The sequence below is a fragment of the Felis catus genome, chromosome D3, assembly GCF_018350175.1.
Source record: "Felis catus isolate Fca126 chromosome D3, F.catus_Fca126_mat1.0, whole genome shotgun sequence".
In the NCBI taxonomy this organism is placed as follows: domain Eukaryota; kingdom Metazoa; phylum Chordata; class Mammalia; order Carnivora; family Felidae; genus Felis; species Felis catus.
Window position 1 is genome coordinate 29,069,653 of NC_058379.1, and position 27,813 is coordinate 29,097,465.

The 27,813-nt window shown below is 45.9% G+C and overlaps 1 protein-coding gene across 1 annotated transcript; it reads right to left on the minus strand.

Moving 5' to 3' along the window:
- Window positions 1-1,481: 1,481 nt before the first annotated feature.
- On the minus strand, window positions 1,482-27,725 carry SNAP29 (synaptosome associated protein 29). Its single transcript, XM_003994964.6, has 5 exons — window positions 27,204-27,725; window positions 18,248-18,444; window positions 12,318-12,403; window positions 9,608-9,706; window positions 1,482-4,767 (listed from the first exon to the last, which is right to left on the minus strand). Exons 1-5 carry the CDS (start codon window positions 27,438-27,440, stop codon window positions 4,610-4,612), a joined length of 777 nt encoding a protein of 258 aa, XP_003995013.2. The 5' UTR covers window positions 27,441-27,725; the 3' UTR covers window positions 1,482-4,609.
- Window positions 27,726-27,813: the final 88 nt, after the last annotated feature.

Below are 27,813 nucleotides of genomic sequence, written 5' to 3' on the forward strand. Positions count from 1 at the left end.
TTCTATCATTTCCTTAGGTTGTTTCCAGGCTTTTTTGCTCTTATAAACAATGCTGTGATGTATCTATATGGTCCTTTCAAAATGCAAATCTGGTCATGTCACTCTCTTGCTTAGAATCTGTCAGTGCCTCCCTGTCAAGGAAGGTCAGTGTACTCTGACTCCTTGATAAGGCCCATAAGGCCTTTCATTTGGGCCCTGCCTACCTTCCTCATGTCCTCTCCCACCCACAATCCAAACTCTAGCTTTTCCTTTACTTGCAGTCCAAATGTGAGCCACCTTGATTTTTTTTGCTTTTGCTTCTTTCTGTGTAACATCTCTCCCTTGTATTCCCACAACAGTCTGCTGCCCATGTTCAGATTCTCATCATTCCTTATCTATAATGATGCCCAAAGATGATATCCAATAAAACCAGAGTGGTCTTTGGGACACAGGTAGCCAGTCCACTGACAGGTTAAGATTTTCAAGATGGTCCAGTCCAGCCTCCAGGTGCCTACTCAGAACTTTCAAATCTTTTTTTTTTTTTTTTAATTTTTTTTCAACGTTTATTTATTTTTGGGACAGAGAGAGACAGAGCATGAACGGAGGAGGGGCAGAGAGAGAGGGAGACACAGAATCGGAAACAGGCTCCAGGCTCTGAGCCATCAGCCCAGAGCCCGACGCGGGGCTCGAACTCACGGACCGCGAGATCGTGACCTGGCTGAAGTCGGACGCTTAACCGACTGCGCCACCCAGGCGCCCCAGAACTTTCAAATCTTGAAGTGATTCCTGCACCTTTGGTGAGATGTGAAGGTGGAAGCAGGACAGTGGAGTCAAGGTTAGGCTGGCCTGCTCTTTCTTTGGTGAACTACGATGTTTAGAGGGGCCAGGAGTCCTGACAGGATCCACTTGTAGAATAGAGTGCCCAGCCATCCTTCATTCTCCCATTCCTAGGAGTACCTAGTGGCAGTCTAAATGGTATGGCCAACTATTATGCCTGTGGGCCAAGGGCAGTCCACCATGTTTTGTACCTCCCATGAACTAAGTGGTTTTTATGTTTTTAAGTTGATTGAAAAAAAAAAAAAGGAAAATAATTGGATATTGTGACATGTGAAAATATATGAAATTTAAATTTCCTTAAAAAAATCTGTGTCCATAAATAAAGCTTTATTGGAACACGGTCATTCTCTTTTATTTATGTATTGTCTTTGGCTGCTATTGTGCCATGATGTAAGAGCTGAGTAGTTATGACAGATTGTTTGGCCTGTGAGCATAAAACATTTACTCTCTGGCCTTTTAGCGCTTTGCTGAGCCCATATCTAGACAGTACTGCAATGTGGTCAGGGAGGTAGGAGACAGATCAGAAGAATACTCTGAAAGATGAAATGAGAAGGTTTCAAGAAGGAAGCTTGTTCATAGGGCAGCAAGGACCAAATATATGAAGACTCAACATGAAGGAGTCCCTCCACCCACTCTTTGAAAATGACTATGTAAGAGACAGAATCTGATTTTAAAAACTTCACATTTTATTTTCCAGAATATGGTCATTTGTTGAGTTGAAGGCATGGAGCTTAGGGGCTGTTCTGATAGACTCTGAACAAAGAGCCTCCCCTCCGCCCCCCAAGCACTTTTAATGACTGGCTTATCATTCTCTATACAAGACATTTCATCATCAGAGCTGAAGATGCTAACAACAGTGGTAACTTTACAAATTCTGAGAAAAGGCCTATAGAGGCAAAAATGTAAGCGTTTTTTTTTTTTTTTTTTTTTTTTTTACTAAATTGGTGTAGTGTACCCTTAAAATGACATATTCACAAACAGAAGTTAGAGAAAGAGAAATAAAAATGCACTTATGAATTTTCTTCTTGCCACCTGAGTTAAATTCAGGTCTCCTTTCCTACAGAATGCAGAAAAGACAAGGCAGCTCCACTGGTGTTGTTACAGATCACTAGATGTTAGAAACTGTTTCCTCTGAAGAGAATGTACTTATTTTTAAGTTAGTAGCACACAACATATAACCAACCTAAAGTTAGAAAAGCCACTTTTTTGAAGGCACAGTTTGTTTCCAGCTTGACTGTGGAAATAAGAACCTGTCCTATAGACCCTATCTGGTAAGAAGGGTGAGTTCACTGCTCTTGTCTGTGGTAACAAAGCTCACCCACAGCCCACTCCAGCCTGGGCACCTTGGAGCGCCTCTATGAGATAGGCATGTCATCTAGTCTAGAGGGTAGAATGTTCTTTTTCATCATAATTATCATGTGCAAAGATTCTGGAGGCTCCATGTTTCCCTTTGTTCTCTGAAAATGCAAACAACTTTGCTTAATAAAGTAGAATCGGCAACTGGTCCTTTATGGGCATGTGAGCAGGAGTGAAGACCCAGCAGAAAGAAGCTGGTGGCCAGCATCCAGCTTCGAGAGTCCCTTGGCCAGAGCCCTAGAATAAAAGGGTCTAAACAAGAGTGGATTAAATATACATCTAATGTGTCAGAAGACAATTTCTAGAAAAGTGACGGTGCTTTCCTTTCATATGCTTGGGGGTGGGTAAAGAAAGAGTGGCTTCAATTATCTAACAAAAGACAGGGGAGGGGCAAAATATTCAGTGCCACTTCGCCTCAGGTCACTGAAATCACTAATCTCATTATACAAATGGAAGACTGTGGAAGAGAATGTTTGTGGCCTTTACATGTATTTATTTGAAAAATTAAGTTTAGGCCTGAGGTATAATGACTAATCTCCATGAGTCTCTGCCTGATGAACAGAAACATCTATGATGACATACATGGAAGGTGTTAGAAAAAAATCGAAAACAATTAGGAGTGGAAATATACACACAGGCTGCTCTGCATTCTGGCCTCATGCTTGTCAGCAGCCTTTTTGCTGAAAGTTCTCTGAACTCATTTTATCTGGGCTAGGTATATGTTTAAAATTTTTCCTTTTACCACTGATCAATTGAGTGATCAGCTCATCTGATAAACATCTAATTTGACCACCTCTGTGTTCTCATGTGCTGGGATATTCATAATGATGTTGCTCAGACTCCACGAGGTGGCTGGAACATGACAAAGTTCTATCTGCCAATGGAAGCTGTGTTTTTAGGAATATCATGCAGGGATGGAACTTCTACAAATGAACTGCTACATAAATACTTTGCTGTAGCACTTCAGAAATTTCCTTTGCTTTAAGGGACTTTGTTTATAGGCTCCAGAACCAAACTGGTGAAGGTCACACAGACAGTGCCATGTGTCAAGGTGAAGCACACTATTATAAAGTTTCTGACCTAACTGATCTTATTAAAATCAGCCCCTTTCACCATCTTTTAAAAGTTTAATTAATTTGCTTTTTAAAAAGACAAGGGTCTTATAGCTTCAATCAGAAGTCAATTTTAATTAATGTCACTTTACCAAAAAAAGAATCACTTAAAAGCATTAATTAAAATTTATTTCTGTAATCAGATTAATGTCTTTGTGTAGAACAAGCTGGGCCACTTAAAATGATAATGTCTGGGCTTTTTTTTTTTTTTTTAAAGCTAAGTCATTCTATGCAAGTCAGCATCCTATGTGGAGTATCAGTCCTCAAACTGGGTGGCAAAGAACCAAGTGATGAGTCAAGTCATCTTGCAAGAAGAATGGATAGGAATCTTAGGCAGGTCAGGGGACCCCAGGCACTGAATAAACACTGCCATCCCCAAGGCTGGGTCAAGGTGCTCCCAGAGGGGAGGAGCACACAGTGTAGGCATGGTCTGTAAGATGCTCCATTCCCACAAACTGTACAGGGCCCCCAATCGGCTAGCTGGATAGACTTGAGGCAGTGCTGCATCTGTCCCTAACGTCAGACAGCAACTTAGAAGTGAGAGTGCACGGGGAAGCAGGGCTGAGCCGATTCCCTGCATATTTCCAGGCATCACAGAGAGCAGGAGGATCTGAACACCTCCTATTAAAATGCATGCCAAGAATGGAGGCCAGGAGGGAAAGGTGACATTTGTCAACCAAACAGCAAATGCTGATACTTTCCATTTCTGAACACTAATTCTTTTAGGGTGTTGAGAGGATCACAATGTGAATCTAACACTGATCCTTTCCGGGGGGTGGTGGGAGGGTGTGTTGAGAGAATCGCAATGTGCTCAGTGTGTGTGTGTGTGGGAGTGGGAGGATCGTAAATGGTAAGCCAAGGTGTGGGAAGGACCATCCCCCACAAACAACTGGCTTACACAGTCTCTCAGTGCTCTGACTCACCGTAAGGCCAAGAAATGAGAAATACAGCAAACAGGAACAGAGGTTGGTGGTTCCAAGACTGAAATTCTGCCCACATCTTTCCATATGCTTGTTAAATTGAGAAATGCAACTTTTTCGTTCTCATTCTGGCATGGTAACCAAACGCCCAAGGTACTCAGGGCCATGCTACTGTGCTCAGACTACAGCTCTGAGCATTCAGTTCAGAGAATCAAGAGATGATGGCTCTAAAAAAAGTGGGACAGACACTTCTCCTAACAACATCTCCTAGGACCCACTCTATAATTATAACATTTGCAAACACATGGTACATTACATACTAAAACAACATAAATGAAATTTTGGGGAGTTTAAAAGATCTTTCGGCTCTTTTCATCACAATGGAGTGGAACTCCTTCTCTGTCTTTAAAGTTGCCTAACTTTTCTTTCTGTGCTTTTTATATTGACATCTAATTTGTCCACTTTGGTTGTGAGGCGGTCAAGAATGTCATCTTGCTCCTCAATTTCCGTCTGCATCCCCAGGGCTATGTCCTTCAGCCGGCCTAGTCCCATGGACAGCTCATCTGTGGGAGAGGGAAAGGACATGGGGCTGAGCAAAGTCACAGCATTGCGGCTGCTGTGTGGTCCATGGCAGGTGCTCAGCAATACTTACACTTACAGAGTCCTCCTTCTCATAAGATAGATAAAACTCTAGGGCTTTGGTTACATTTTCCAAAACACATGCAAGTAAAAAGAAAACCTGCTTACTCCATATAAAGCAATTTGTGTTTAATGTTGAAGCCACTCCTCCCCCAGGTGTCAGCCTAAGATAACCACTGTTTGTACAATGCTGTTTATCTTTTTGGGCTTTAAAAAAATGCATCTAGATCATAATTTTCAGCTGCCTCTGAATGTTCTAGTAGATTGCAGCATATTGCAAGATCAGTTAGTACCCAAGGAAAAGAGAAGTACAGAGGGGTCTGGAAAACACATTCCCTTCCCAGACCCCATGATGAGTATCTGTGAGAAGTATGTAGGTAACTAATAGCCAGACCCACTGGCTTGTTCTTCAGGAGCAAAAGCCCCATGTTGGTGGGTAAACTCAACATTGCCAGCTTTCCTTGCTTCCATCTCCAGCTCTCTAAAGCTCGATCAAAGCACAGTTCTGGATTAGCAGGTATGAGGATTCCTGTTTGGAAACACATCTGAGAGATGGACCTGGGAAGCCCCTGTCCAAAGGGAGCCCCTGCACCCGGGTTGCTCCTGCCCTAGGATCCCCTCAGAGAAGGCTGCATCCCACCCACCCTTCCACTCTGCAGGTGGCAGGAGAAATAGGGGTGTTATCCCTGCCTTGCCACCTGGGGTACTCTCCCAAAAAACCCATGAAGTGCAAATGTTTCCACTGCACCTGAATGCTGTGAGGTCCTGTCACCTCTGTTACGAAAATTCACATTTTCCCACATTAGTTCATTCTCAGCTACCACTGCTCAGATCCACAAACACATCGATGCTGTATATGTCCTGCGGGTATGACATAACCTGAATCTGGCTGGCACCATTTCCTTCGCTTACTCTGCAGCCAGAAAGAAGACAGTGGACTCTGCACAAGCAGAGGGATCTCTGCAGAGATCCCTGCAGTCCAGGGTCCCCATGTCAAAAGGAACAAAGAGCTGAAGGTCCCTTCAGATATGCCAACTGGGGCAAGACCCAAGGGGACTATGAAGCACACGACTTTTGGCAAAGGTTCAGCACTAGCAACAGGTTACATCACTACTGCTGAAATTCAAGTCCAAACACAAGGGGTCAACGTCCCACTTCTAAGCAGGGCAAGTGCAGTATGGGGAGAAACCCAGGTCAGTCCCACTGGGTCTGAGTTCAAATTCTGACCCCTTTCCTAATCTGTGCTCTGGCCTTCCCAGGACTCAGATCATAGCTGAGGGGAATCTCCTTTGAGAGGCAGGTCCCCAGGGAGTGGCTCTGCCACAACTAGCCACTCTGGTGTCAGGTTCCTTCTGAACTCATTCTATTTCCTTCCATACGCTGTCCTGTGATGAATATTTTCCCTTTGTTTCAAATAATTGTAAAAAATCACTACCACATCTGTTTTTAAGACGGATAACATCTGTAAAGCCGTGGTTGGACTTAACAGTATATGAAGGGAGTATTGGGCAGAGGTGACATAAAGGTGAACTAGGATCAATGCGAACTGAAGGGAGATGCTGGAGGCACTGTGGGGTCCCCTGATGGGGCTGAGCCAACTACAGAGGTGAGTCTTGACTTCAATATTCTGCCAGGGTGGACTTAGGTAGTATGGCCTCTTCCCGGGATTCATGGCTGTGTGTGTGTATACGTGTGTGCGTGTGTGTGTATGTACGTATGTGTGCAATGCACAGAGTGGAAATGGGGGGCATGCCCAGAGCTGCCCTCTGTCCTTTTACTAGCAGCAGCAGGCCAAGAAAGAACTAGAGGGAAGAGAGAAGAAGAGGTGCTTCATAAGCCTTCTTGTGGCTGAATTAAAGATAAAACGTTAAGCAAAGAAAAGTCAGGTTACACAAATACTTGGCCCTAGCACCACAAATCTAAGCAGAATCAAATTTGTTTTTAAAATTGTCCTTAGCTCTATGCTTCTTGAATTTATTGAAACCTTTGATCTTGTATTCCATGGAGAGTGAAACCTATGAGGTCACCCCAAACGTCAGGGAGTTTGCTGGTTGTTGGGACAGCAAAGAACAAGCAATAAGTATACCGAGATTAAAAAAAAAAAGTATGTGATAAAGTAAAGCCACCCAACAAGGGAGCTGCCGTCAGAAGGGAACTTGCACTAGTCCCTGAGATAAAGGCAGGGGCCAGGGGGTGTGGTAGGAAGGAAGGAGCAAACCTGTGAAGGGCAGCCAGGCACAGCCTGTGTCAGTGGGCCCAATGGCTCCTGAGTGCCACCCTAGCCCTTCTCGGCATGCCACACATGCCTGCCCAGATTACAAAGGTCATGCCAATTGCACCCCCTTAGCCTCCAGGGATGGGCTGTACTTACCCCTTCTTCCTGCCTCACTCCCTAAACTCTGTACCCTTCCATAGGTCTCCCTCCTCCTCCTCTCTTCAGTTGGCACCAGTGACACCATTTGGGTGGGGAAACCTTCAGTGGGGAAGACTGAGGGCTTCAAGTCCCTTTGTGTGGCTCTGGAGTGGTCACATCCCAGCAGATGCACCTTCTGGCTGAGGCCTTTGGCTCTGGAGGGCAGAGTCCAGAGGACCCAATAAAGAGCTGGCTGCCTGGGGCTTTCCTAGGCTCTGAAGGCAAAGGGCAGGTGGAGTTTGGGATGGAAGCCTGCCTGAGTGTGTAGTGTGGAGATGGGCCCTCTCCCCTGCTACCGGCGGGCAGGTTTAGTGCTGACATTCACACCGAGGGAAACTGTGAGCTGTGGGTGGGCGAATTAGTTCTTTTATTGTTCCTGCTTATGTCTATTTTCTACAATTGACATCTTATTTCCATGGAGATTTCTTTTAATGCTCAGGAGGAGACTTCTTTTCCCTGTGTAATTCCATTCTAGCAATCCAGCTACAAAATGCAGCGAAAGACTTACTCATAGGATTATAATGATTTGCTCCCAAAAGTATCATATACAGTAGAGAAGGATGGAAATAGCCTAAGCGTCCAAAAGGAGGGGATGGGACTGGTGAAGTGGGGCTTGTCAAAAAAATTTCAAGAAAAAAATTTTAGTGTTCAACACATAAACGAAAAAGGCAGGATGTAATACTAAATGACCCCCAGTACTGTGACGTTGAATACACACACGTGTACACATGTACATCCAAAGTAGATGATACCAAATCAGTGGCTACCGCTGGACAACAGGCTTCTAAGTGTTTATTTCCTCATGGCATTTACCTAACTTCATAATTTTTTTTTCTCTAACTTCATAATTTTCTACAATGAATCTAAATACTCAGAAACAAAGGCTAAATGTTGACAAGAAAGTATATTTGTCTAACATGCTGTAATGCTATTTGCTCAGGGCTCTGGAATGGGCACTGCTCTGAGTAAATAAGGGAAGGGGCCCTCAGTGTCCCTCCTGGGGTGGGCCAGGTGGGGGGAGAGGAAGAGGAAGCCTAGGCACAGATGCCCAATGTGCATCACCAGGGGTCTCAGTTTTGTCTCCTACTAGATACCTTTAAGGTAGGGGGAGATTTTACTTTGGATCTCACCCACTTTGCCATCTCCCAACAGTGGTGGGAGACTGATGGAGACCCAGGTAGCCATGGGGGAGGTTCCTGTTCAGGGGGTGAAGGTTGGAGGGGCAGCACATCTGAGACACCACGTAGAATGAACTCATGGAAACCACTCACACGCCTGCTCCTACTGCCCACACACACTCCTCCACTTGAACTTTAAGTAACTGGCTTCTCTCCCTTCATTCAAAATGAATCATCGAGTGCTTGCCTACTAGGCCAGGGTAAAGTGATGACAATATAGAAATAGTCCTGTGTTCCCTGGAATTTACAGTGTGGTTGGGAAGACACCAGACGAGCCAGCAGATACAGAACTAAGACAGGGCACAGCACATTAAAGCCAGGCCCACAGCATGAGAAGGAGCCGGCCTGCAAACAGCGGGGAAGAAGGACACTCTAGGCAGAGGCAGGAAGGCAGTTGGAGCCACAAGTGACAAGGGCAGGAGGGGTGGAGAGGCAGATGGGGCCAGAGGCTGGGCAAAGGACACAGAATTCAAGGAGCCTGGCTGTGTGGCCAGTGTTTGCTGCAGTGGCCACATGAGTGGCCAACTCTTACAGACCAGGCAGTTCCCTATGGGATTTATGGTGTTGCTCATCTAACCCTCTCCCCAGTCCTCAGAGACAGGTTCTGTTCCTGTGCCTGGTGTACAGGGGAGATGATGGTGATGGGGTATTCTCAATGCTGCACTGTGTGGCCTCCCAGGGACTCTTAGTCCCTGTGGCTGTCATAGCCCAGATGAGAGGTAAGGATGGACAGAAGTAGACTGACTCCAGAAAGAGAGAGAGAGAGAGAGAGGGCAAGGGCGAGGGAGAGAGGGAGAGAGGGAGAGGGAGGGAGAGAGAGAGAGAGAGAAGGCGAAGGAGAGAGAGAGAGAGAGAGAGAGAGAGAGAGAGAGAGAGAGAAGAGAGTGTGAGGGGGAAGGAGAGAGGGAGAGAGAGAGGGAGAGAGAGAGGGAGAGAGAGAGGGAGAGAGACAGGGAGAGGGAGAGGGAGAGGGAGAGAGAGAGGTGAGATAGCTATGACTCACATCTCATATTGGATTTGACATGTAGGGAAGAAGTGGCAGACACCACATTTTGGTCCTGAGAAACTGGTGGTTACTGGTGTACTGGCTGGGCCCAGCACAAGCTGTCTGGAAGACAAGTGTTCTGAATAAGTGACCTGAGGAGGCTGGTGTAGCTAGCCTTCCGGTCTTACCTAGATTACTGTCTATCTTCTGGTGATAGGCTCGAAGGTGTGGGTTCTTTGGGTAAGCCTCAGTACTCGCAGCAGGACCAGCCCCTCCAGGGATGGAGTCTGAGTTTGGAAAGAAACACCAGGAGAACGGTTAACTAACATGTCTTGAAATACTGCTTCACAAAATTAATCTTTTTTTTTTTTAAGATTATTTGAGAGAGAGAGCATGCGAGAACAAGTGGGGGAGGGGCAGAGAGGAGAGACAGAATCCCAAGTGGATTCCGCGCCACCCACATAAAACATGATGTGGGGCTTGAACTCATGAACTGTGAGATGATGACTTGAGCCGAGATCAAGAATCGGATGCTTAACTGACTGCGCCACCCAGGAGCCCCACAAAATTAATCTTAATCTGGAAAACGGGCGGAAGGGATGAGGTCACCCAAAGAGGTGAGTGTGGGGATGGATAAGGTGCATGAGGGAGGAGCACTGGGCAGGCTTGTGGGGCAGGGAGAGGAGCCTGGCGGGGGGCAGCCCTTTTGGAGATCAAAGACCCTCAACCTACAGTTACCCGGTTAGACAGACCCTGGACACGAGCCGGGGAAAGGAACAGAGACTCATACAAGTAATGAGACATCAGAACTACAACAATGCAAAACTACTTGGGGTTGTGAACAAGGTCTACAAGACGAGGTTTAAAACTCAAAATAGCAGGGTGCCTGGGTGGTTCAGTCGGTTAAGTGTCGGCCTTCACAGCTCAGGTCATGATCTCATGGTTCGTGAGTTCGAGCCCCACATCGGGCTCTCTGCTGTATGCAGAGCCCACTTCAGATCCTCCATAACCCCCTCTTTCTAGCCCTTCCCTGCTTGTGCACACACTCTTTCTCTATCAAAATAAATAAATAAATAAAAACTTAAAAAAAAAACTTTAATTAAAAAAATCAAAATAGCTATGTTGTAGAAATGGGATTGTGGATGACTTCTCTTCCTGAAATGTATTTCTATGCTGTCTTTTCACTTCAAATAAAACAAGCAAAAAGAAATGTCAATAATGCACATTTGCCCCAAATCTTCCTTGAACTGCAGTTTCTGAATGCACACAGAAAAGCCCTATTATCCCAGTTTATATCTTCTGGGGAAACTTCTCTTTCTAGACTTAGTGTATTTCCTCTAGCACAATCTACTGATATGCATGGTATCCTTTTTTTCTTTTTGACTCTTAGGTTACTACACACAATACAAATTAAAACTCCCTTTAATGCCTTAAAATTGTATCTTTTGGGTGCAGGGTTCCTTTTCTACTTCTTCAGGGTATATTAAGCTTGGACTTTCCGTGGGCCTTACACATTTTAGTTTTTTTTTTTTCTCTCATCTCTCCCATGGCTTTTGCCTTTCCACACTGAACTGTGTTGATGTCCATCTTTCCTGACCCCCAAGCTCTGCTTTCATCAGGCTTCTTCTTAGCTGTGTCAACCAAGAGTAGTGGGTTCCGGAGTGTCCACCATGAGCCCTGCTTTCCTTGAAGGTAGCACAGGAAGCATCTGGTTTCTAGCATGCTCCAATGTGCCTGGACTTCTAAGGGTCCACAGGGACTCCCAGGAGGCCTAAATTCCTTTCCAGATAAGGGGTATTGTGTTTCTGGGACTATCATGTGATAACAAGGCACTAGGACATCAAATACAATCGACCTTGCACGCCTGTTCATGCTGCTGCTTCTCCGCCCACTTGGGCTTAGGAGCTACACGAGTCTCCTTGTGTTGAGCAACAACTACCACAGACTTATCCTTCAGTTCTGGGAGTCAGAAGTCCAGTAATGGGTCACACTGGGCTATAACTGAGGTGTCAACAGATTTGTGCTCCTCCTGGAAGCTCTTGGGGAAAATGTGATTCTTAGCCTTTTCCAGCTTCTAGAGGTTGCCTGCATTCATTAGCAGCTGGTCCCTCCTGCATTTTCTGAGCTAGCAGCCAAGCATCTTCCAGTTTTTGACAATCTCTCCTCTGCCTCCCTTTCCACTTATAAAGGGTCTTTGTGATTACACTGGGCCCAGCCGGTTAACTCAGGAATAATTTCCTGTCTCAAGATCAGCTGATTAGCAACTGTAATTCCTTTTTTGTCATATAACCAGATATATTCATTGGGTGTGGAGACTGGGACATTGGCATCTTTGGGGGGCTATTCCCCTTACCACAGGGGCTTTCCTACAGTTTTATTTTCTCTGCTGGAAGAGCTTGGAGCTACACAGGGTAGGAACTAATGGTGGGCAGGCTCATTTTTTTTTTTAATTTTTTTTTTTTCAACGTTTATTTATTTTTGGGACAGAGAGAGACAGAGCATGAACAGGGGAGGGGCAGAGAGAGAGAGGGAGACACAGAATCGGAAACAGGCTCCAGGCTCTGAGCCATTATCAGCCCAGAGCCCGACGCGGGGCTCGAACTCCCGGACCGTGAGATCGTGACCTGGCTGAAGTCGGACGCTTAACCGACTGCACCACCCAGGCGCCCCTTCAAGGGACACAGGCCCCTACTTCCTTATTTCACCCTCCACAGAGTGAGGGATGAGCCATGCCTTAACACACACTTCCAGCCCCCTGGGAGTGGCACTGGGTCCCTAACAACCTTTACCCATGACAGCAGCTGGGGTTTCTGCTGCCCCCAATCCACCAGGACCAACACTAAATCCAGAGGTCTCCCCACAGAATCCAAGTGTGGCCAAGCACTGGTCCCCACTGACCTGAATCATTCAGCTTCCTGAGGTTTGGGTGGCTGGCCTGGTACTGTGCCTCCTGTTCCTTACTGGTACTTATGGCTTCTTTCAATCTTTGGATAAAAGTCAAGAAAAGAGAAAACTTAGAGAAAATACCTATGACAGTGTAGTTAGTCTTTTGAAGCAATGCCTGTGGGCAAAAAGCAAATGCCGCCTCTGACCAAAGCAGGGATATTCATCAGCAGCTCCTGGCAGTCCTGCCAGCAGCACAGCGAGCTTGTGAGACACCTGCTTTAGAAGAACGGCATCTGGTTAGGTGGCCCTCACTCAGGAAAATGAGAATCCCAGGACCAGGGGGAAGAGAAGCACACGAAAAGACCAAATGGATATCTTCAGACTAGGGGTCAGCAAACTGTGATCCATGGGCCAAATCTGGCCCACCACCTGTTTTTGCACAGCCACTGGCAGAGAGCAGCCTTTATAGATGACCACTGGCAATGGATTATATGACAGAGAACACTAACTTTGAACCTCCATCAATAATTTCATTCTCCCCATTAGATCTGTTACAAAGAATCGTACTCAATTATTATTTTCATTTTTTGAATTCTGTCACTAAAAAAAATTTTTTTGTTATATAAATCCCTACAAAATATCTTTGATTTTGCTTCCTGGCCCGCAAAGCTCAGTCTACCGACTCCTGCTACAGATAGGGACTTCTCTCGGTATGTTGGAGATCCTCACTGTGCCTGACACCCTGCTGAAACCCTGCAGGCATGACAGGGACTCTCCCTCCCCTAAACCTGAGCCTCCTGCATAGTCTGCTCTTCTCTACCCTGCTGACCGGCAGCCTGGCCACTTCATCAGCCGTGCTGGGAACCAACCATTCTCCAGGTAGGCCCTTTCTCTGTACAGCTCCACTCCCAGCAAGCCATGCAAACATCTTCTGGATCCCCTAGAGATCCCCCAAATCTGGCCCCTCCTTCTGGCTTGTCTCTTTATCCTTATATGGATGAGCCTCCCACCTTTCCAATCCTTATCCAAAGATGCCGGGCATCTTTCTGACATAGCCTGCATGAACCTCTCTGGTGAAAGTCTTTAATGGCTCCCCACCAGAGCAAGCCTGGACCTCATCGGGCTAAAGGCTCTGTAGGTGCCCAGTGCTTCAGCAATGTACAGAACAGAGCAGAGCCTCCTGAAATCTGAGGATTTCATTACTCAGAAGCAGTGACTGGAGGTCTAGAACACACAGCTGGTTTCTATAAGCACAATTGTGAGCCCCATGTATGGCCAGGCCAGTGCAAGTGGGAGGTGTTTGCAGCTGAGCCAGCCCACCTGGCTACTGCCAGCCTATATACCGCAAAGCTGACTTCTTTCCTATGTACTCATATATACATGTAGTAACACTTAAATGATCAAAACTTGGCTTCTTTGTGAAAAATGGCTCCTCGCACAAAAGCCAATTCTAGGGATATTGACAGAAATGGTAAGGAAGAGAAGAAAGAAGTCTAAAAAGAGTGGTGGCTCTTGGTTAGAAACCAAGTCTTAAATAAGCTAGAGTTTTACATTTAGGGAGTGGTTAAATCTATGATCTGAACGGACCTCCCCAGGAGCTTTAAATGGAAATGGGAAGCAGTAGCTTATGAAGCTTTATCAGCAAGAACAAAAATGGCTTAACGAAAAACAAATACAACTTAGAAACGAAAGGGTTTGGGTGATAAGGATATACACAGGAAAACAAGTGACTTGACAGAAGTCTGAAGAGAAGAAAGTTCTTTTGAAAGCTTTCATATGAGAATATCCCTGCATTTATGGAATAGGGGTTTTTTGACAGAATCACAGATTTAACTTATTTTATAGAAACAATTACACATTATAGTGATTTTTGCAAGGTTAGGGGTGTAGGAGCTCACGGATACCTTTGCAGCCCAGGCTTCATTCAATGTCAAGAGCCTGCTGGGCTCCCGCTCTAGAAACAGCCAATATCATCCCTCATCCCAGCTTCTCTTGTGCTTAGACTGTCATGTGTCTGCCACTTTCCCCTCCTTTAACTGGCAAGCTCCCGTGCAATCCTGAGTCCATGTAAAAGGTTGGTGCCTCAGTTCCCAGGGCCAAGCCCCCCTCCTGTGGGCCTCCGCTGCATCACTGATCACCTGCCTCCTCTGCACCTTCCAACAGACTGACCTCTTTCCTGCAGCTTTGTCTTCTAGGGCAGGCACTGGCCTGCAAAGCATGAGTGCTTGGCACCCATGAAGGAAGGAACCCGTGTAAGGCCACTGGATCAGCCTCTCCAACAAAGCTGCATGTATACCTTCAATGCACATTTGGGGAGCAGGTGAACTAGAGTCAGTCGCTTCATTTAAGAGATTTCCTTTCCTGCATTTACTAAAGAATGGCAAGAACGCAACAGTTGACTAGAGCTGATCTCTGGACAGAAGGCCAGATGTGGCAGGTGACATCAGGCACTCAGAGGCTCACCTCCCTGAAGTAACTCTGGCTGCTTCACTACTGGGACATCTCTGTCAGGAAGGCCTCCAGTTTTCAAGATGCTCCCCGCAAAAATTAAGTTGCCTTAGGAGCCCCAGGACTTTAAAGGCTTTTATGGCGTGACTAGGGCCAGGTGGGTGGATGCAGGGGTGGGGCACAAGTCCTAAGAAGCCTTTGGGAAGTGGCATGTGGGACACAGGAAAGCACCAATCACAAACCTGTCAGCTTCCCACTTCTCCCAGGGCTGGCTCTGCTGCTGAGCTCATGTGAGGTACAGAGGTCTTAGTCCAAAGCAAACAGACATTTAAACTTCCTACGTAACACAGAAACTCAAAAAGGAGGGCACAAAACATCGTTCTGATTTGTGTACTGCAAACCAAACCAAACCAAACCCAAAAAAAACACCATTAAAAAAAAAAAACAACAACACACAAATAAAAAACGCCAGAAACTATGCCAGTTGGTGGAAAAAAAGTGACAGAGATTTGAAATTAGGGTCAACCTGGAAAATTGGGGATGGGTGGGGATTATAACTGAACCACAAACAAACCCTCATGACCTTGGCTAGTGTATCCACAGGAAACAGCCTCTGGGGCCCCCACCAATCACCTTCTCCATAAGTCCCAACAACTCGCCTGCCTGGTCTTTCTGCTACAACCCCCACCCCCATTCCTTCACCCGCATTTGTTTCTCCCCAGTGCTACTGTGAGCTGGAAATAGTTTCCTAATTTCTTCTCTACCATTCCTATGTCCTAATCTGGGTGGTGGTTACATAGATATACATACAGGTAAACAGTGACCTGTTTAGTGGAAGTGTAAACACAGTTAAGATGTGTGTATTGTACTGTACATCAGGTATACATTTTTTAAAACATTTTATTTTTGAGAGAGGGAGAGAGAAGGAGAGAATGAGCGGGAGAGGGGCAGAGAGAGAGGGAGACAAATTATCCAAAGCAGGCTCTGAGCTGACAGCAGAGGCAGATGTGGGGATCGAACTCACAAACCTCGAGATCATGACCTGAGCTGAAGTCAGACACTAAACTGACTGAGTCACCTAGGTGCCGCAGGTATGCATTTTTTTTTTAAAGTTTATTATTTTGAGAGACAGTGCAAGTGGGGAAGGAGGAGGGATGGAGGAAAAGGGGGAGGGAGGGAGAGAGACAGAGAGAGAGAGAGAGGAACAGAGAGAGAGAGACAGAGACAGAGACAGAGACAGAGAGAAGCCTAAGTAGGTTCCCCACGGTCAGTGCAGAGCCTGACGTGGGGTTTGAACTCATGAATTGCCAGATCATGATCTGAGCCTAAGTCAGATGCTTAACCAGCTAAGCCATCCAACTTACTCTTAAGTAAGAGTTGGACAACTCTTGACTTTGGCTCAGATAATGATCTCGTGGTTCATTAAGTTCAAGCCCTGCACTGGGCTCTGCACTGACAGTGTGGAGACTGCTTGGGATTTTCTCTGCCTCTCTCTCTGCTTCTCCCCTGCTTGCACTCTCCTTCTCTCTCTCTCAAAACAAATAAACTTAAAAAAAATTTATCTTAAAAAATCGCTCTGTATTCCAGATTAAAAAAATTTTGTTTTAATTTATTTTAGAGAGAGTGCCAGAGCTGAGAAGGGGGCAGAAGGAGAGAGAATCTTAAGTAGGCTCCACGTTCAGTACTGACCCTGACATGGGGCTCGATCTCGTGACCCTGGGATCATGACCTGAGCTGAAATCAAGAGTAGGACACTGAACTGACTGAGCCACCCAGGCGCTCCTGTATTCCAGATTTGAAAGATAAACAGAGAGACATGGCTATGAAACCTGTACATTAATGTTACGTCAAACGTTTCTCTGGGTTAAATGGAAATAGGGTACACAACCAAATGAACACTGCCATTGCCACTATGAAAACACTGAAGAAGGGAAAAACAAAGTTTTGGGGTTTCATGCTATAGCAGGTAAGGTACAGATTTTTCTATAATGACTATATTGTTCTATAACAAAAAGTAGATACAATGGTCTGAGAAATGAACAGTAGTAATCTATGTCAATAGAAACTTGACTCTTAACTTCATACGTGTGATATTTAAATACCTGCCAAAATCTTATGTATGATTTATTATACCTCTAACTGAAAATTTTGAGAAAAATAATTTCTAATTTTAAAATAAAAATTAATGGTGGGGTGCCCGGGTGGCACAGTCAGTTAAGCACCAAGTTTGGCTCAGGTCATGATCTCACTGTTCATGAGTTCAAGCCCTGTATTGGGCTCTACACTGATAGCCTAGAGCCTGGAGCCTGCTTCAGATCCTGTGTCTGTCTGTCTGTCTGTGTCTCTCTCTCTCTCCCTGCCCCTCCCCTGCTCGCACTCGGTCTCTTAAAATAAACATTAAAAAATCAAATCAAATCAAATCAAATCAAATCAAATAAAACAAAAATTAATGGCCAGACTGAATTAGATATGGAAATGTTAAATATAAAGACTTTTTTTATTTTGAGAGAGAGAGAGAGAGACAGAGAGGGGCAGAGGGAGAGACAAAATCCTAAGCAGGCACTGTATTGTCAGCACTGAGCCCAAAGTGGGGCTTGATCTCACAATCTGTGAGATCATGACCTGAGCTGAAATCGAGTCAGATGCTTAACCAACTGAGCCACCCAGGCGCCTCTAAAGACTTTTTAAGGTACACCTGGCTGGCTTAGTCGAAAGAGCATGTGACTCTTGATCTCGGGGTTGTGAGTTCAAGCCCCATGTTGGGGATAGAGATTACTTAAAAATAAAATCTTAAAACAAAAAAAAATTCTGGAGTGCCTGGCTGAGTCGGTAGACATGTGGCTCTTGATCTCAGGATACTGAGTTCAAGCCCCATGTTAGGTATGGAGCCTACTTAAAAAAAAAAAAAAAAAAAAAAAAAAAAGACTTTATAAAGAATTTAAAAAATTCTGTGAAATGAATCACATTTATACTGATTAAGCTTTTTGAGCTTAATCAAGTTGAACATTCTTTCAACTTATAATTACTGGAGCAGAAATTTAATTTTATTGGAGACCCAATTTATGCAGACCGGATGTCAATCAAATGAACATAATCAGAAGCCCTAGAGAAATGTTTGTTTCAAAATGTGTGAAGAAAGGGGCACCTGAGTGGCTCAGTTGGTTAAGCAGCCAACTTCGGCTTGGGTCATGTTCTCACAGTCCATGAGTTTGAGCCCTGCTTTGGGATCTGTGCTCACAGCTCAGAGCCTGGAGCCTGCTTCAGATTCTGTGTCTTCTTCTCTCTTTGCTCCTCCCCTGCTTGTGCTCTCTCTCTCTCAAAAAGAAATAAACTTAAAAAAATTCAAAGCGTGTGAAGACAAATCCCTCACAATTGGTAACTTACCAAGACCTTGGATCCCTTTAAGGCACTAGAAGTGGCTTGGAAATCTTGATTATTTGCACTAAACCCCACTTTCAACTGCTTCATATCGGGATGGCTAAAGATCCACTCACCTGCTACTGGCCTGGGGGGTGAGGGGTCCATTCTGCTCTGGTGGTGTCTCTGTTGGTTTGGATTTGAAGTAATTGACAAGCCCCCCAAACATGCTCTTAATGCTGTTAATGTGCTTCTGGCTGGTCTTCAAATCTTGATCCATCTTGTCCACCATCTTCTCTGTGCGTTCTAAGACGCCTCGCTGACGGACGAGCTCCTGGGGAAAACAAGAGGTGATGGCATTATATTATACCATTTTGTAATTTTCTCCTCTCTGCAGAGGACCACACACAGCAGGTTTGTCACAAACCCTCAGTGAGCACATATAGGCACAGACGCGGTCATCTGTGAAGAGCACGTTATCCTTTCCAACAACACATTCCTTTTTCTGCCCTTCCCTGTCCTGCCTCTACCTGCTTTCTTTCATATTTGCTCCTGAGTTCTTTTTCCCTCCTGCCCATATAATGCTGGCTCACAGGACCATGTTAACATGGATGAAGGGTGCTGGCAGGGGCCAGAGTGCAGGGCCTGGACGGGCAGCACACTTTCTAGCCCTCCCCCTTTCCTGGCCCCCATAACCCTGTAACTTTACAGGCTTTGACCTGGCCCTGCCATTGGCCTATGGCTCTTATACTCCCCCTTTTCACATATGGGATTTCTACTGGGACACTGGAGTCACCTGGCCCTGGCCATGTCTTAAAATTATTTCACAGGCTAGGTTCTGGGTCCTTTCTGGGCCCTGTTATTATCTGATTCCAACTTATCCATAGTTTCAGCTTCAAAACTAAAAACAAATGTGACTCTGCCCCAGGGCCTTTTACATGCTACTTTCTTTCCCTGTAATGGTCTTCATCCAGATACTGGTATGGCTCTATTCATTTAATTCAGGTCTCTGCTCAGAGGCCATTCCTCAGAGAAGTTTCCCTGAACATCTTCTCTAAAGTAGAACTTCTATCCTCAACCCACCTCTCTACACCCTCAACCTACCTTAGTTTTCTTTACAGCATGCAAGCTCCATGAGACAGGGACCCACTTTTTCACTGGGTCCCCAATGTCTCACCCAGAGTAGCAGCTTGCTGCAGGACTGCCAAATGGATAAGTGAATGACACTCTGTGGCCACAGGGAGAGCCTGGACCATATTCCTCAAGAGCTGATATGATTCTGGTGGTGGATGTGAACTCACCACCTCAGCAACACTAACACCTTCCTTTCTTTGTGCCAAACTTGCTTTGGCCTCTATTTCAGGCCATTCCAGCCATGTTTTCTCTGTGATCTGCCTTTCCAGCCAGAAGACTCTCAAACTTTCCCTGTTTTATTTACCTCCTGAGGCAGCCCCTGCCCTCTTTTAACCCTGCATCTGCTGTGGTTCAGCAGTTATATTAGCTATGGCAGGTAATCCTAAGAGATTTCTCTCTTAATACCTAAAAACAGAGTCCTGAGCAAACTTTTTTTAACATTTATTCATTTTTGATAGACAGAGTGGGGAGTGGGAGAGGGGCAGAGAGAGAGGGAGACACAGAATCCAAAGCAGGCTGCAGGCTCTGAGCTGTCAGCACAGAACCCAATGCAGGGCTCAAACCCATGAACCATGAGATCATGAACTGAGCCAAAGTTGGACGCTTAACCGACTGAGCCATGCAGGCAGTTGGAACTGAACTCTTGTTGGAAATAAACTTATAACTTCTAAGCTTTACAGCTTTGAACATTTATTTTTCACCAGCTCATGAAACATGTCTGAAAAAACCATCAGATTTTTTTTTTAAGCAAAAGGAAAACTCTTTTCTGGACTGTGGTCAAATCTTATGAGGGCTCATTTTTAGAAAGAATAAAAAACAACAAAAAACAAAAAACCCCCAGAGCAGCTAATTTATCTAGAGTCTCTCCTTCTTCCAACACCTCAGTATTGTTAGCTTCTGTCTGTTCTTTTTATTTTTTTATTTACCTTGAGAGAGGGAGAGAGTGAGCAGGGGGGCAGAGAGAAGGAAAGAGAGAATCCCAAGCAGGCTCTGAGCCATCAGCACAGAGTCCAATGTGGGGCTCAAATTCATGTGAGATCCTGACCTGAGCCAAAACCAAGTATCAGATACTTGACTACCACCCAGGTGCCCCAACTTCTGTCCATTCTAAGGTAAGTCTTTTCTGGAATAAGGCAGAGATGTAAATTAGGATAGAAATGGTTTTTTCCAGCATTCACAGGTTTTTTGAATTGATGTATTGCTCATAGTCCAGTCCCACTAGCCTATTTTTCCCACTGCAGAAGATAAAGCATGTGCCAGGAGGTGGCCTGGCAACTGGGGGTGGGAGTGCTGGTCAGGACTCTGTTGTACTAGGAGGCAGGTCCTTGGCCTCCCTGACAGTGAGGTCTCTTGTGGTGGCTCATCTCACCAACCACTTGCCCTCTCGCCTCAGCCTCCCGACCTCAATTTGGAGAGTGGCAGCAGTGACCAACAGCTGACAAAATCTTCCCCAGTTCACAGTGAGACCTTATTTCCTTCTGTTCACAACTGACACAGTCTCTCAAAAACTCCGAGTCTGTGCCACTGTGCTGACTTGGTAAGGAAACCAAATGTCTTACTTAGATGTTATGATCGAAGTGAAGAGAAATCCATGAGGTGGCCTGTCTTGCTGTGAGGCTGGAAGGCCAGTGAAGTGAGAGCTATTCTGGTCTCTGGAAGTGTCTGTGAACTGGAAGCTGGTGTTCACCAAAGGTGATCTTCTGATCAGGAGGCCAGGAGAGGAGGAACTTCTGCTAAACTCCTCCTGAGGCCGAGGAAAGGACCAGGCTCCAAGTGCTTATGACCTAGTTCTAACTAAAGAGAAAAAAGGGCTTGGCAGAGCAATATCAGGAATGCCAGGACAGAAAGGATGAGCTAGGTAGACCCCGCATCAGCCATTATGAAGGCAGGCCTCAAACACTCCAGTCTCCAGACATCCTCCTATCCCCTAAAAGGGGGGCCATGTCCTATCATCATTGCTCCCTTTGAGAATGGAGGTCATCGAGAGACAAGGGTGGCTATGGGGGGAGGGGGCGGAGCTTAAGAGAATGGCCTCAGTGTAAAGGGTATGCATGCAAACCTCAGATGTCAGCATTACAGGCGATCCACCCTCCTCCCCAGCCCTGAGCTCCAATAGGAGTTTTCTTTTTTTTATTAATTTATTTTTAAATTTATATCCGAGTTGGTTAGCATATAGTGCAACAATGATTTCAGAAGTAGATTCCAATGATTCATCCCCTATGCAAAATACCCAGTGCTCATCCCAACAAGTGCCCCTTACCCATTTAACCCATTTACCCATTTAACCCATTCCTCTTCCCAGAACCCCTCCAGCAACCCTCAGTTTGTTTTCTGTATTTAAGAGTCTCTTATGTTTTGTCATCCTCTCTGTTTTTATATTATTTTTGTTTTCCTTCCCTTATGTTCATCTGTTTTGTATCTTAAATTCCTCATATGAGTGAAGTCATATGATACTTGTCTTTCTCTGACTAATTTCGCTTAGCATAATATTCTCCAGTTCCATCCATGTAGTTGCAAATGGCAAGATTTCATTCTTTTTGATTGCTGAGTAATCAGCATTCAATATATATACAATATATATACAATACTCCATTGTATATATATACCACATCTTCTTTAACCATTCATCCATCGATGGACATTTGGGCTCTTTCCATATTTTGGCTATTGTCAGCAGCACTGCTATAAACATTGGGGTGAGTGTGCCCCTTTGAAACAGCACACCTGTATCCCTCGAATAAATACCTAGTAGTGCAATTGCTGGATCATAGGGTAGTTCTATTTTTAATTTTTTGAGGAACTTTCGTACTGTTTTTCCAGAGTGGCTGCACCAGTTTGCATTCCCAACCAAAAGGAGTTTTTTAAAGTTAAACTAGAAAAAGAAAATGGTCAGAGAAAAGATCTGGTTGGGCCAATGGTACTATGCTGAGGGACAGCACAGAGACAGGGGATGTCTCAATTTCCCCTTTGGTTTGTGGCTCTTGTCAAACAGGGATTCCTGATACAGCAAGAGGAAGCAAAAGACAGCTGAAGACCCTGTGAGGGCATACTCTGTCCTATATGAGGCAACTTCTTGCCAGATGGGTTATGTCCCAGCTGTGAGGGTGTGAACACGTCACACAATCCTTGCTGATAGAAAACACACACAGACAGGGGTCCTGCAAGATATCCACCAACAGATATTACTCTCTGCCAGCCATAGTTCCAGGTGCTAGGGATTCAGGGGTGAACTAATCAGCCCCAGATCTCTGCCCTGACAGAGCTTACAGTCTTGGTGGAGGGCACAGAGTCAAGTTCAATTTGACTTTTCATTGGTTGATGACACTGCAGTGCTGAGAAACCAGAGAAAGCAAGCTTACAGTCTCTCGGGGTAGGCAGAAAGAAAGCTATCCTACACACACATGATGGCCGCTCTGCCAGGGTAGGCCCCTCACAGTGACTCCTTGCCTGACTTAAGGGGGGGGGGGGTGGTTAGGGAGGCTCCCTGATGAAGCGACATTGAAGGGGAAACTGAAAGTTGAAGTTAGGGAGGCAAAGGGTTGGGATGTGGCAAGAGATTCTGGGCAGTGGGGAAGCCCAGAGCAGCAGGGCCAGCTGGGGGAGCTGAGAGAGGAGGAGAAATATGAGCATGAGGTGAGGGAGTAGGAGGGATGCCAGGCAGGACCCAGCAGGCATCACAGAGGGCAGCAGTGACCACTAGATCCCAACTGCAATTCACAGCTGATGCATCTCATAAGGTCAGTCGGGTCTAGTTGTCCTCCTGACCAGGTCAGGTCCTGAGGTTCTGAGGGAAAATATCAGTACTAAGGTCCTTGTATTGAACTTGTAATTAAACTCTGGTATCGAGGGGCAGCTGGGTAGCTTAGTTGGTTGAACATCCAACTCTTCATTTTGGCTCAGATCACGATCTCATGGTTCATGAGACTGAGCCCTGCATTGGGTTCTGCGCTGACAGTGCAGAGCCTGCTTGGAATTCTCTCTCTCTGCCCCTCCCTCACCTCTCTCTCAAAATAAATAAATAAACTTAAAAAAAAAAACAACCAACAACTCAGGGGGCACGTGGGTGGCTCAGTCAGTTGAGCATCCAACTTCAGCTCAGGTCACGATCTTGCAGTTCATGAGATCGAGCCCCACACCAGGCTCTCTGCTGTCAACACAAAGCCCACTTTGGCTACTCCGTCCCCCTCTCTCTGCCCCTCCCCCACCATGAAAATAAATAAACATTAAAAAAAGAAAAAATAAACTCAGATATTGAATGATAAGTAGGTGGAAATCAATCTGGAATCAGTAAGCTGAATCTAGAAACTTGAAATTCATCTCCATTATGTCACTTCCTTTCCAGTGGAACACACACATACACAAGAGCTGGTGGGGACACATGAGCATGGAACATGCTCAAAGTGGGGCCCCGTCTTACTGCAGTACTATAGAGTGGATATGAAAACACAAACCTAGTCTTAGATTGTATGAAAATCCAAGGGCAAAGGTGGAGACGCTGGTGCTCCCCACCGCATGTGTGCAGGCTGACTGGGGGCCACACTAAAGGACTAACTCAGCAGGCCTGCGCTGTCTACACCCTGCATGTTCTAAAGAAAGGCCTTGCCTGGCTCCCTGCCCTTAGATTGCCCCAATAAAAGTATCTTTATTTACCTGAGTCCTTAGGGTAGGCCAAATAGTTTATGCTAACAATGTGATTTATGATGGGGGCTTTCAGCCACATGCTTGACCTCTGGAGGGGTTAAACACTCAGGTCTGCCAGTCAGGCAAGTGGTCAGCCATGCCTACACGGTTGTGTGATGGCCTACCAAACACCACTTCCATTCCATTGATGTTACTGCGCCATCCTTCAGGTTCTGGTCTAACATTTATTGCTGGACTCCCCTGAAATGAGATCCCAGGTTTCACAAAACTACACAGGAGCATGGTCAGCTGCCAGAGGGAACAAGGAACACCCTGGGCAGGCATGTCTCCACAGGCTTGCCCAAAGGTGCAAACAACCCAAATGGCTATCACTAGGGGACTGGCTACATAAATACAAGTCATTCATTCAGTAGAATATGAAACAGCTATTTGAAAAAAAAAAAGAGCAGTGCATTATAGATAGCTGGGGAATAACCTCCAAGCCTATTAAGAAACACACAGACTAAAATATACAGAATGTGTCTGCTTAAGTCAAAATTATTTAAAAAAAAAAAAAGTGGGGTGCCTGGGTGGCTCGGTCGGTTGAGCATCTGACTTTTGGTTTTAGTTCAGGTCATGATCTCACAGTTGGTGAGTCCGAGCCTTACATCGGGCTCTGTGCGGACAGTGTGGAGCCTGCCTTGGATTCTCTCTCTCTCTCCCTCTCTCTCTCTGCCCCTCCCACATCTCTCTCAAAGTAAGTAAGTAAGTAAGTAAGTAAGTAAGTAAATAAATAAATAAATAAATAAATAAATGGAAAGGACTACAGATATGTCTCTAGAGATAGAATACCTGCACAAGGACACTGAAGGAATTGATAGTAACTGGTGGCTGTGGGGGCAGAGGAGTCGGAGGAAACTTTAGTCTTCTGTGTGTTCTAAATTTTAAACTATGTGACTGGATATTGCTTCATAATAGCTAAACCATAGATAAAGAAAAGAATAAATAAATTATGCCTGCAACACAGAAGAATTGCTGAGTGGCCTACGAGCCTCTCTATGGTTCTGGACTGTGCCTACCAGGCCAGTTGAGTACAACCTGCTCTGCTCTAATTCTGGCCCCTGGTGGTCATGACCTGTGGCTAGACTCCTTGTGAGAAACAAACCTTGTCAGGTTTCATAGGAGGAGGGCAGCTCTCCTTCTCTAGAGCTGACCAGACTCAGTAATTTTCCTACTTCAGCCAACCTGGGATGATGTCTTCCCAACCTAATATTTGCAAACTCTTAATCCTCTATAAGAACCTATCATGTTTTGGCATGGCTCAGCACAGGGGCTCTATGTTGGGAGGTTAGCAGGTGACTTGGGTCAGCTGGGAGCCACAATGTACACTCAGTGGCAGGAAGAGCTTACCAGCCCCAGCCCCATTCCCATTCTGACTGGAATCAAAGAGTGATTCAAAGGCAGTCTGGAGAGTACAGAGTGGGGTGGGGAGGGGGGAGCTGACCATTCCAGCCTCCCAAGGCCTCTGATAATTAAGAACTGACTCAATCCTGGTAAAATTCAGTGTCACTATACTGATGACAGTGCCTGTCTGTCACCTACCCAGTCATGATCATAATGTACCTCTCAGAGCAATGCCAACTTGGCTCAGTCCAAGCCTCACAAGCCTGAGGTGCCACTCTGCCTCTGTTCTCACAGTCCCCTTTACACAAAGAGAAGGACCTTTAGGGGCAGCATGGGGGGGGGGGGGGCGGTGTCACCACGATCCATGTGAAACCACTCATCTCTATTATGTTCGTGATTCTCCTTCCCTCTGAAGAAAAGACTTTCCTCTGACCATGAAGGCTCCTAGGCTGCCTCCTCTGGGCTCTTTCCTTGAATGCAACCTGTGCATCACTTCCCTACTGGAGCCCAGGAGCTTTGGTGGTGGGCTGGTACCTTTGCATTGCTCCTCTCTGCCCTAGGAACATCCCTCTTGCTCTTCTTTCTCCCCCTCCTCACTCCTGTCTAAATCATAGTCTTAAATACCAGATTCAAGTTTACCCTTTGCCATGATTTGTTATCATTCTGATTTCCTATTTCATTTGTTCTCACCATTTTCAGAGATGTCCCTTCACACAGTTCTTACTTGGCTTCCTTGGACCTGGGACCCGCAATTAAGTAATTCCTCTAGTAGGACCCTAAGACCTTAGGCAATCTTCCCAAATCTTAGTCAACATTTTTCATTTAAACTCAAACACAGGAATCTAGTAGATATGAGATATAAAAACTACACCTAAATTTCCTTAAGGAGACCAAATACAGGAAGATAGGCCAATGAGAGATACTGTAACAGGGAGAAGCAGGGAAGGAAAATAACCAACAAAGTGGCAATGGAGAAATGACCCAGATGACTATTTGAGAAATTAATCAACATACCTCAAACTGCCCAACACTGTAAGTAATCAGGTCAGAATAAACTTTGCCAGAGAAAAGAGTCACAGAGACCCACAGAGGAAGACAACATTTTAGCTTACAGAACTAAGTTTCAAAGCTACAAGTGCTTAATGGGGTGCTTGGGTGGCTCAGTTGGTTGAATGACTGACTCTTGATTTTGGCTCAGGTCATGGGAAAAACAACAACAACAACAACTACAAATGCTTAAAATTAATCTCAGCTCATATACCAGTGATCTACTATTACATTTTTAAGAACTTAAAAAAAACAAAACAAACAAAACAAAACAAAACAAAACCCAAATGCTCCAACAAAACCATTTCATTAGTAGGCTAAGGAGAAAATGTGGAGCCTAAGGAAAAACCATTCTCACTTAGGGTCCCTGAAATCTTCTATGGGTGGAAAGAAGAATTGACAAAGGTGAATTGGAGCAATGGACTGTCACAAACCATACACTACCTAGGGCATCTTCATCTGGATTTGGGAAGTAAAGGCAAGGCCCTAGACTCGACCAAACTTGGATTATGGCTTACTCAGCAATTGTCCAGACAGACATCATCATCTCTACTGGCGAAGTGGAGAAGTGGTCCGGGACAGGAAAGAACTCAAGTCCCATTTGCTGACGCTTCACACACCACGCACAATCTTCACCCATTCTGGGTCACTCAGGGTCTCATGGGTCACTTCAGCCATTCAGGGATGGGTGAAGGGCAGGAAATTATATAAAAGAAACAGAAAATCCATTTCCTTAACCCAAGCTCTGCTAATAACTATGGAAGATTACTGGGGGCAAACTGCCTCTTTCAAGCACTCAAAATACACACCTCTTTGCAAAGTGAACGTTTCTTGACCCCGTGTGACAATTCAGACTGGTAGGGCCGCCCAGCCCTGCCAAAGACTCACCTCGGAAGAGGCGACACCTATCCTCTCGGACTCGTACATGAGGGACAGGGACCTGTTGGTGCTGGCGGCCGTGGCTTCGGCCCTGCGCATCACCTCCTGCCGTAGGTACTGCTGCCTGTCCGTGGGCGCGCCGAGTCCATCGGGGAGGTCATGGTCGTCCTTCCACGGGGCCGGCCGGGAGCCCTCATCCTCTGCGTCGTCGTCGAATGGGTTGTAGCTTTTGGGGTAGGCCGACATGGTGCCGCCGCTCGTCTCGGTCTGGGCAGGAAAGGGAGGTGCGTGGCCAAGGCGAGGAACGGCTTTTGCAGGCCCGCAGGGGTCCAGGCCGCCCTCCCGAGGCCCTCGGGAAGCACCCACCACTCTGCAGCCCCTAGTCTCCGCGGCCCAAGGTCCAGAGAAGTTCTACGCCCCTCCACCCCACGGTCGCGGAGCGAGCTCCTTCCGCCGGCCTTGCGAGGGAGGCCCCGCCTCCGGAGCTGACCATCTTGCCCGGCGGCTTGGGGGGGACCACGCCCTGTGTGCGCGACCTCAGCCTACCCCTCGGTTTGTCTCTCCCCTCCAGCGGTGGGATCGCCCCACGGCCACGCCCCACCCAGTGTCGACAACAGAG

Bases quoted from the DNA above. Each gene is read 5' to 3' on its own strand.
- SNAP29 (XM_003994964.6), bottom strand. From the start codon at position 27,440: ATGTCGGCCTACCCCAAAAGCTACAACCCATTCGACGACGACGCAGAG. The intron at 18,445-27,203 runs GTGAGTCTTTGG...TGTTTTCCCCAG, and splicing joins TAGGTGTCGCCTCTTCCGAG to GAGCTCGTCCGTCAGCGAGG. The intron at 9,707-12,317 runs GTCAGTGGGGAC...TTCCAAACTCAG, and splicing joins CAGGAAGCTGAATGATTCAG to ACTCCATCCCTGGAGGGGCT.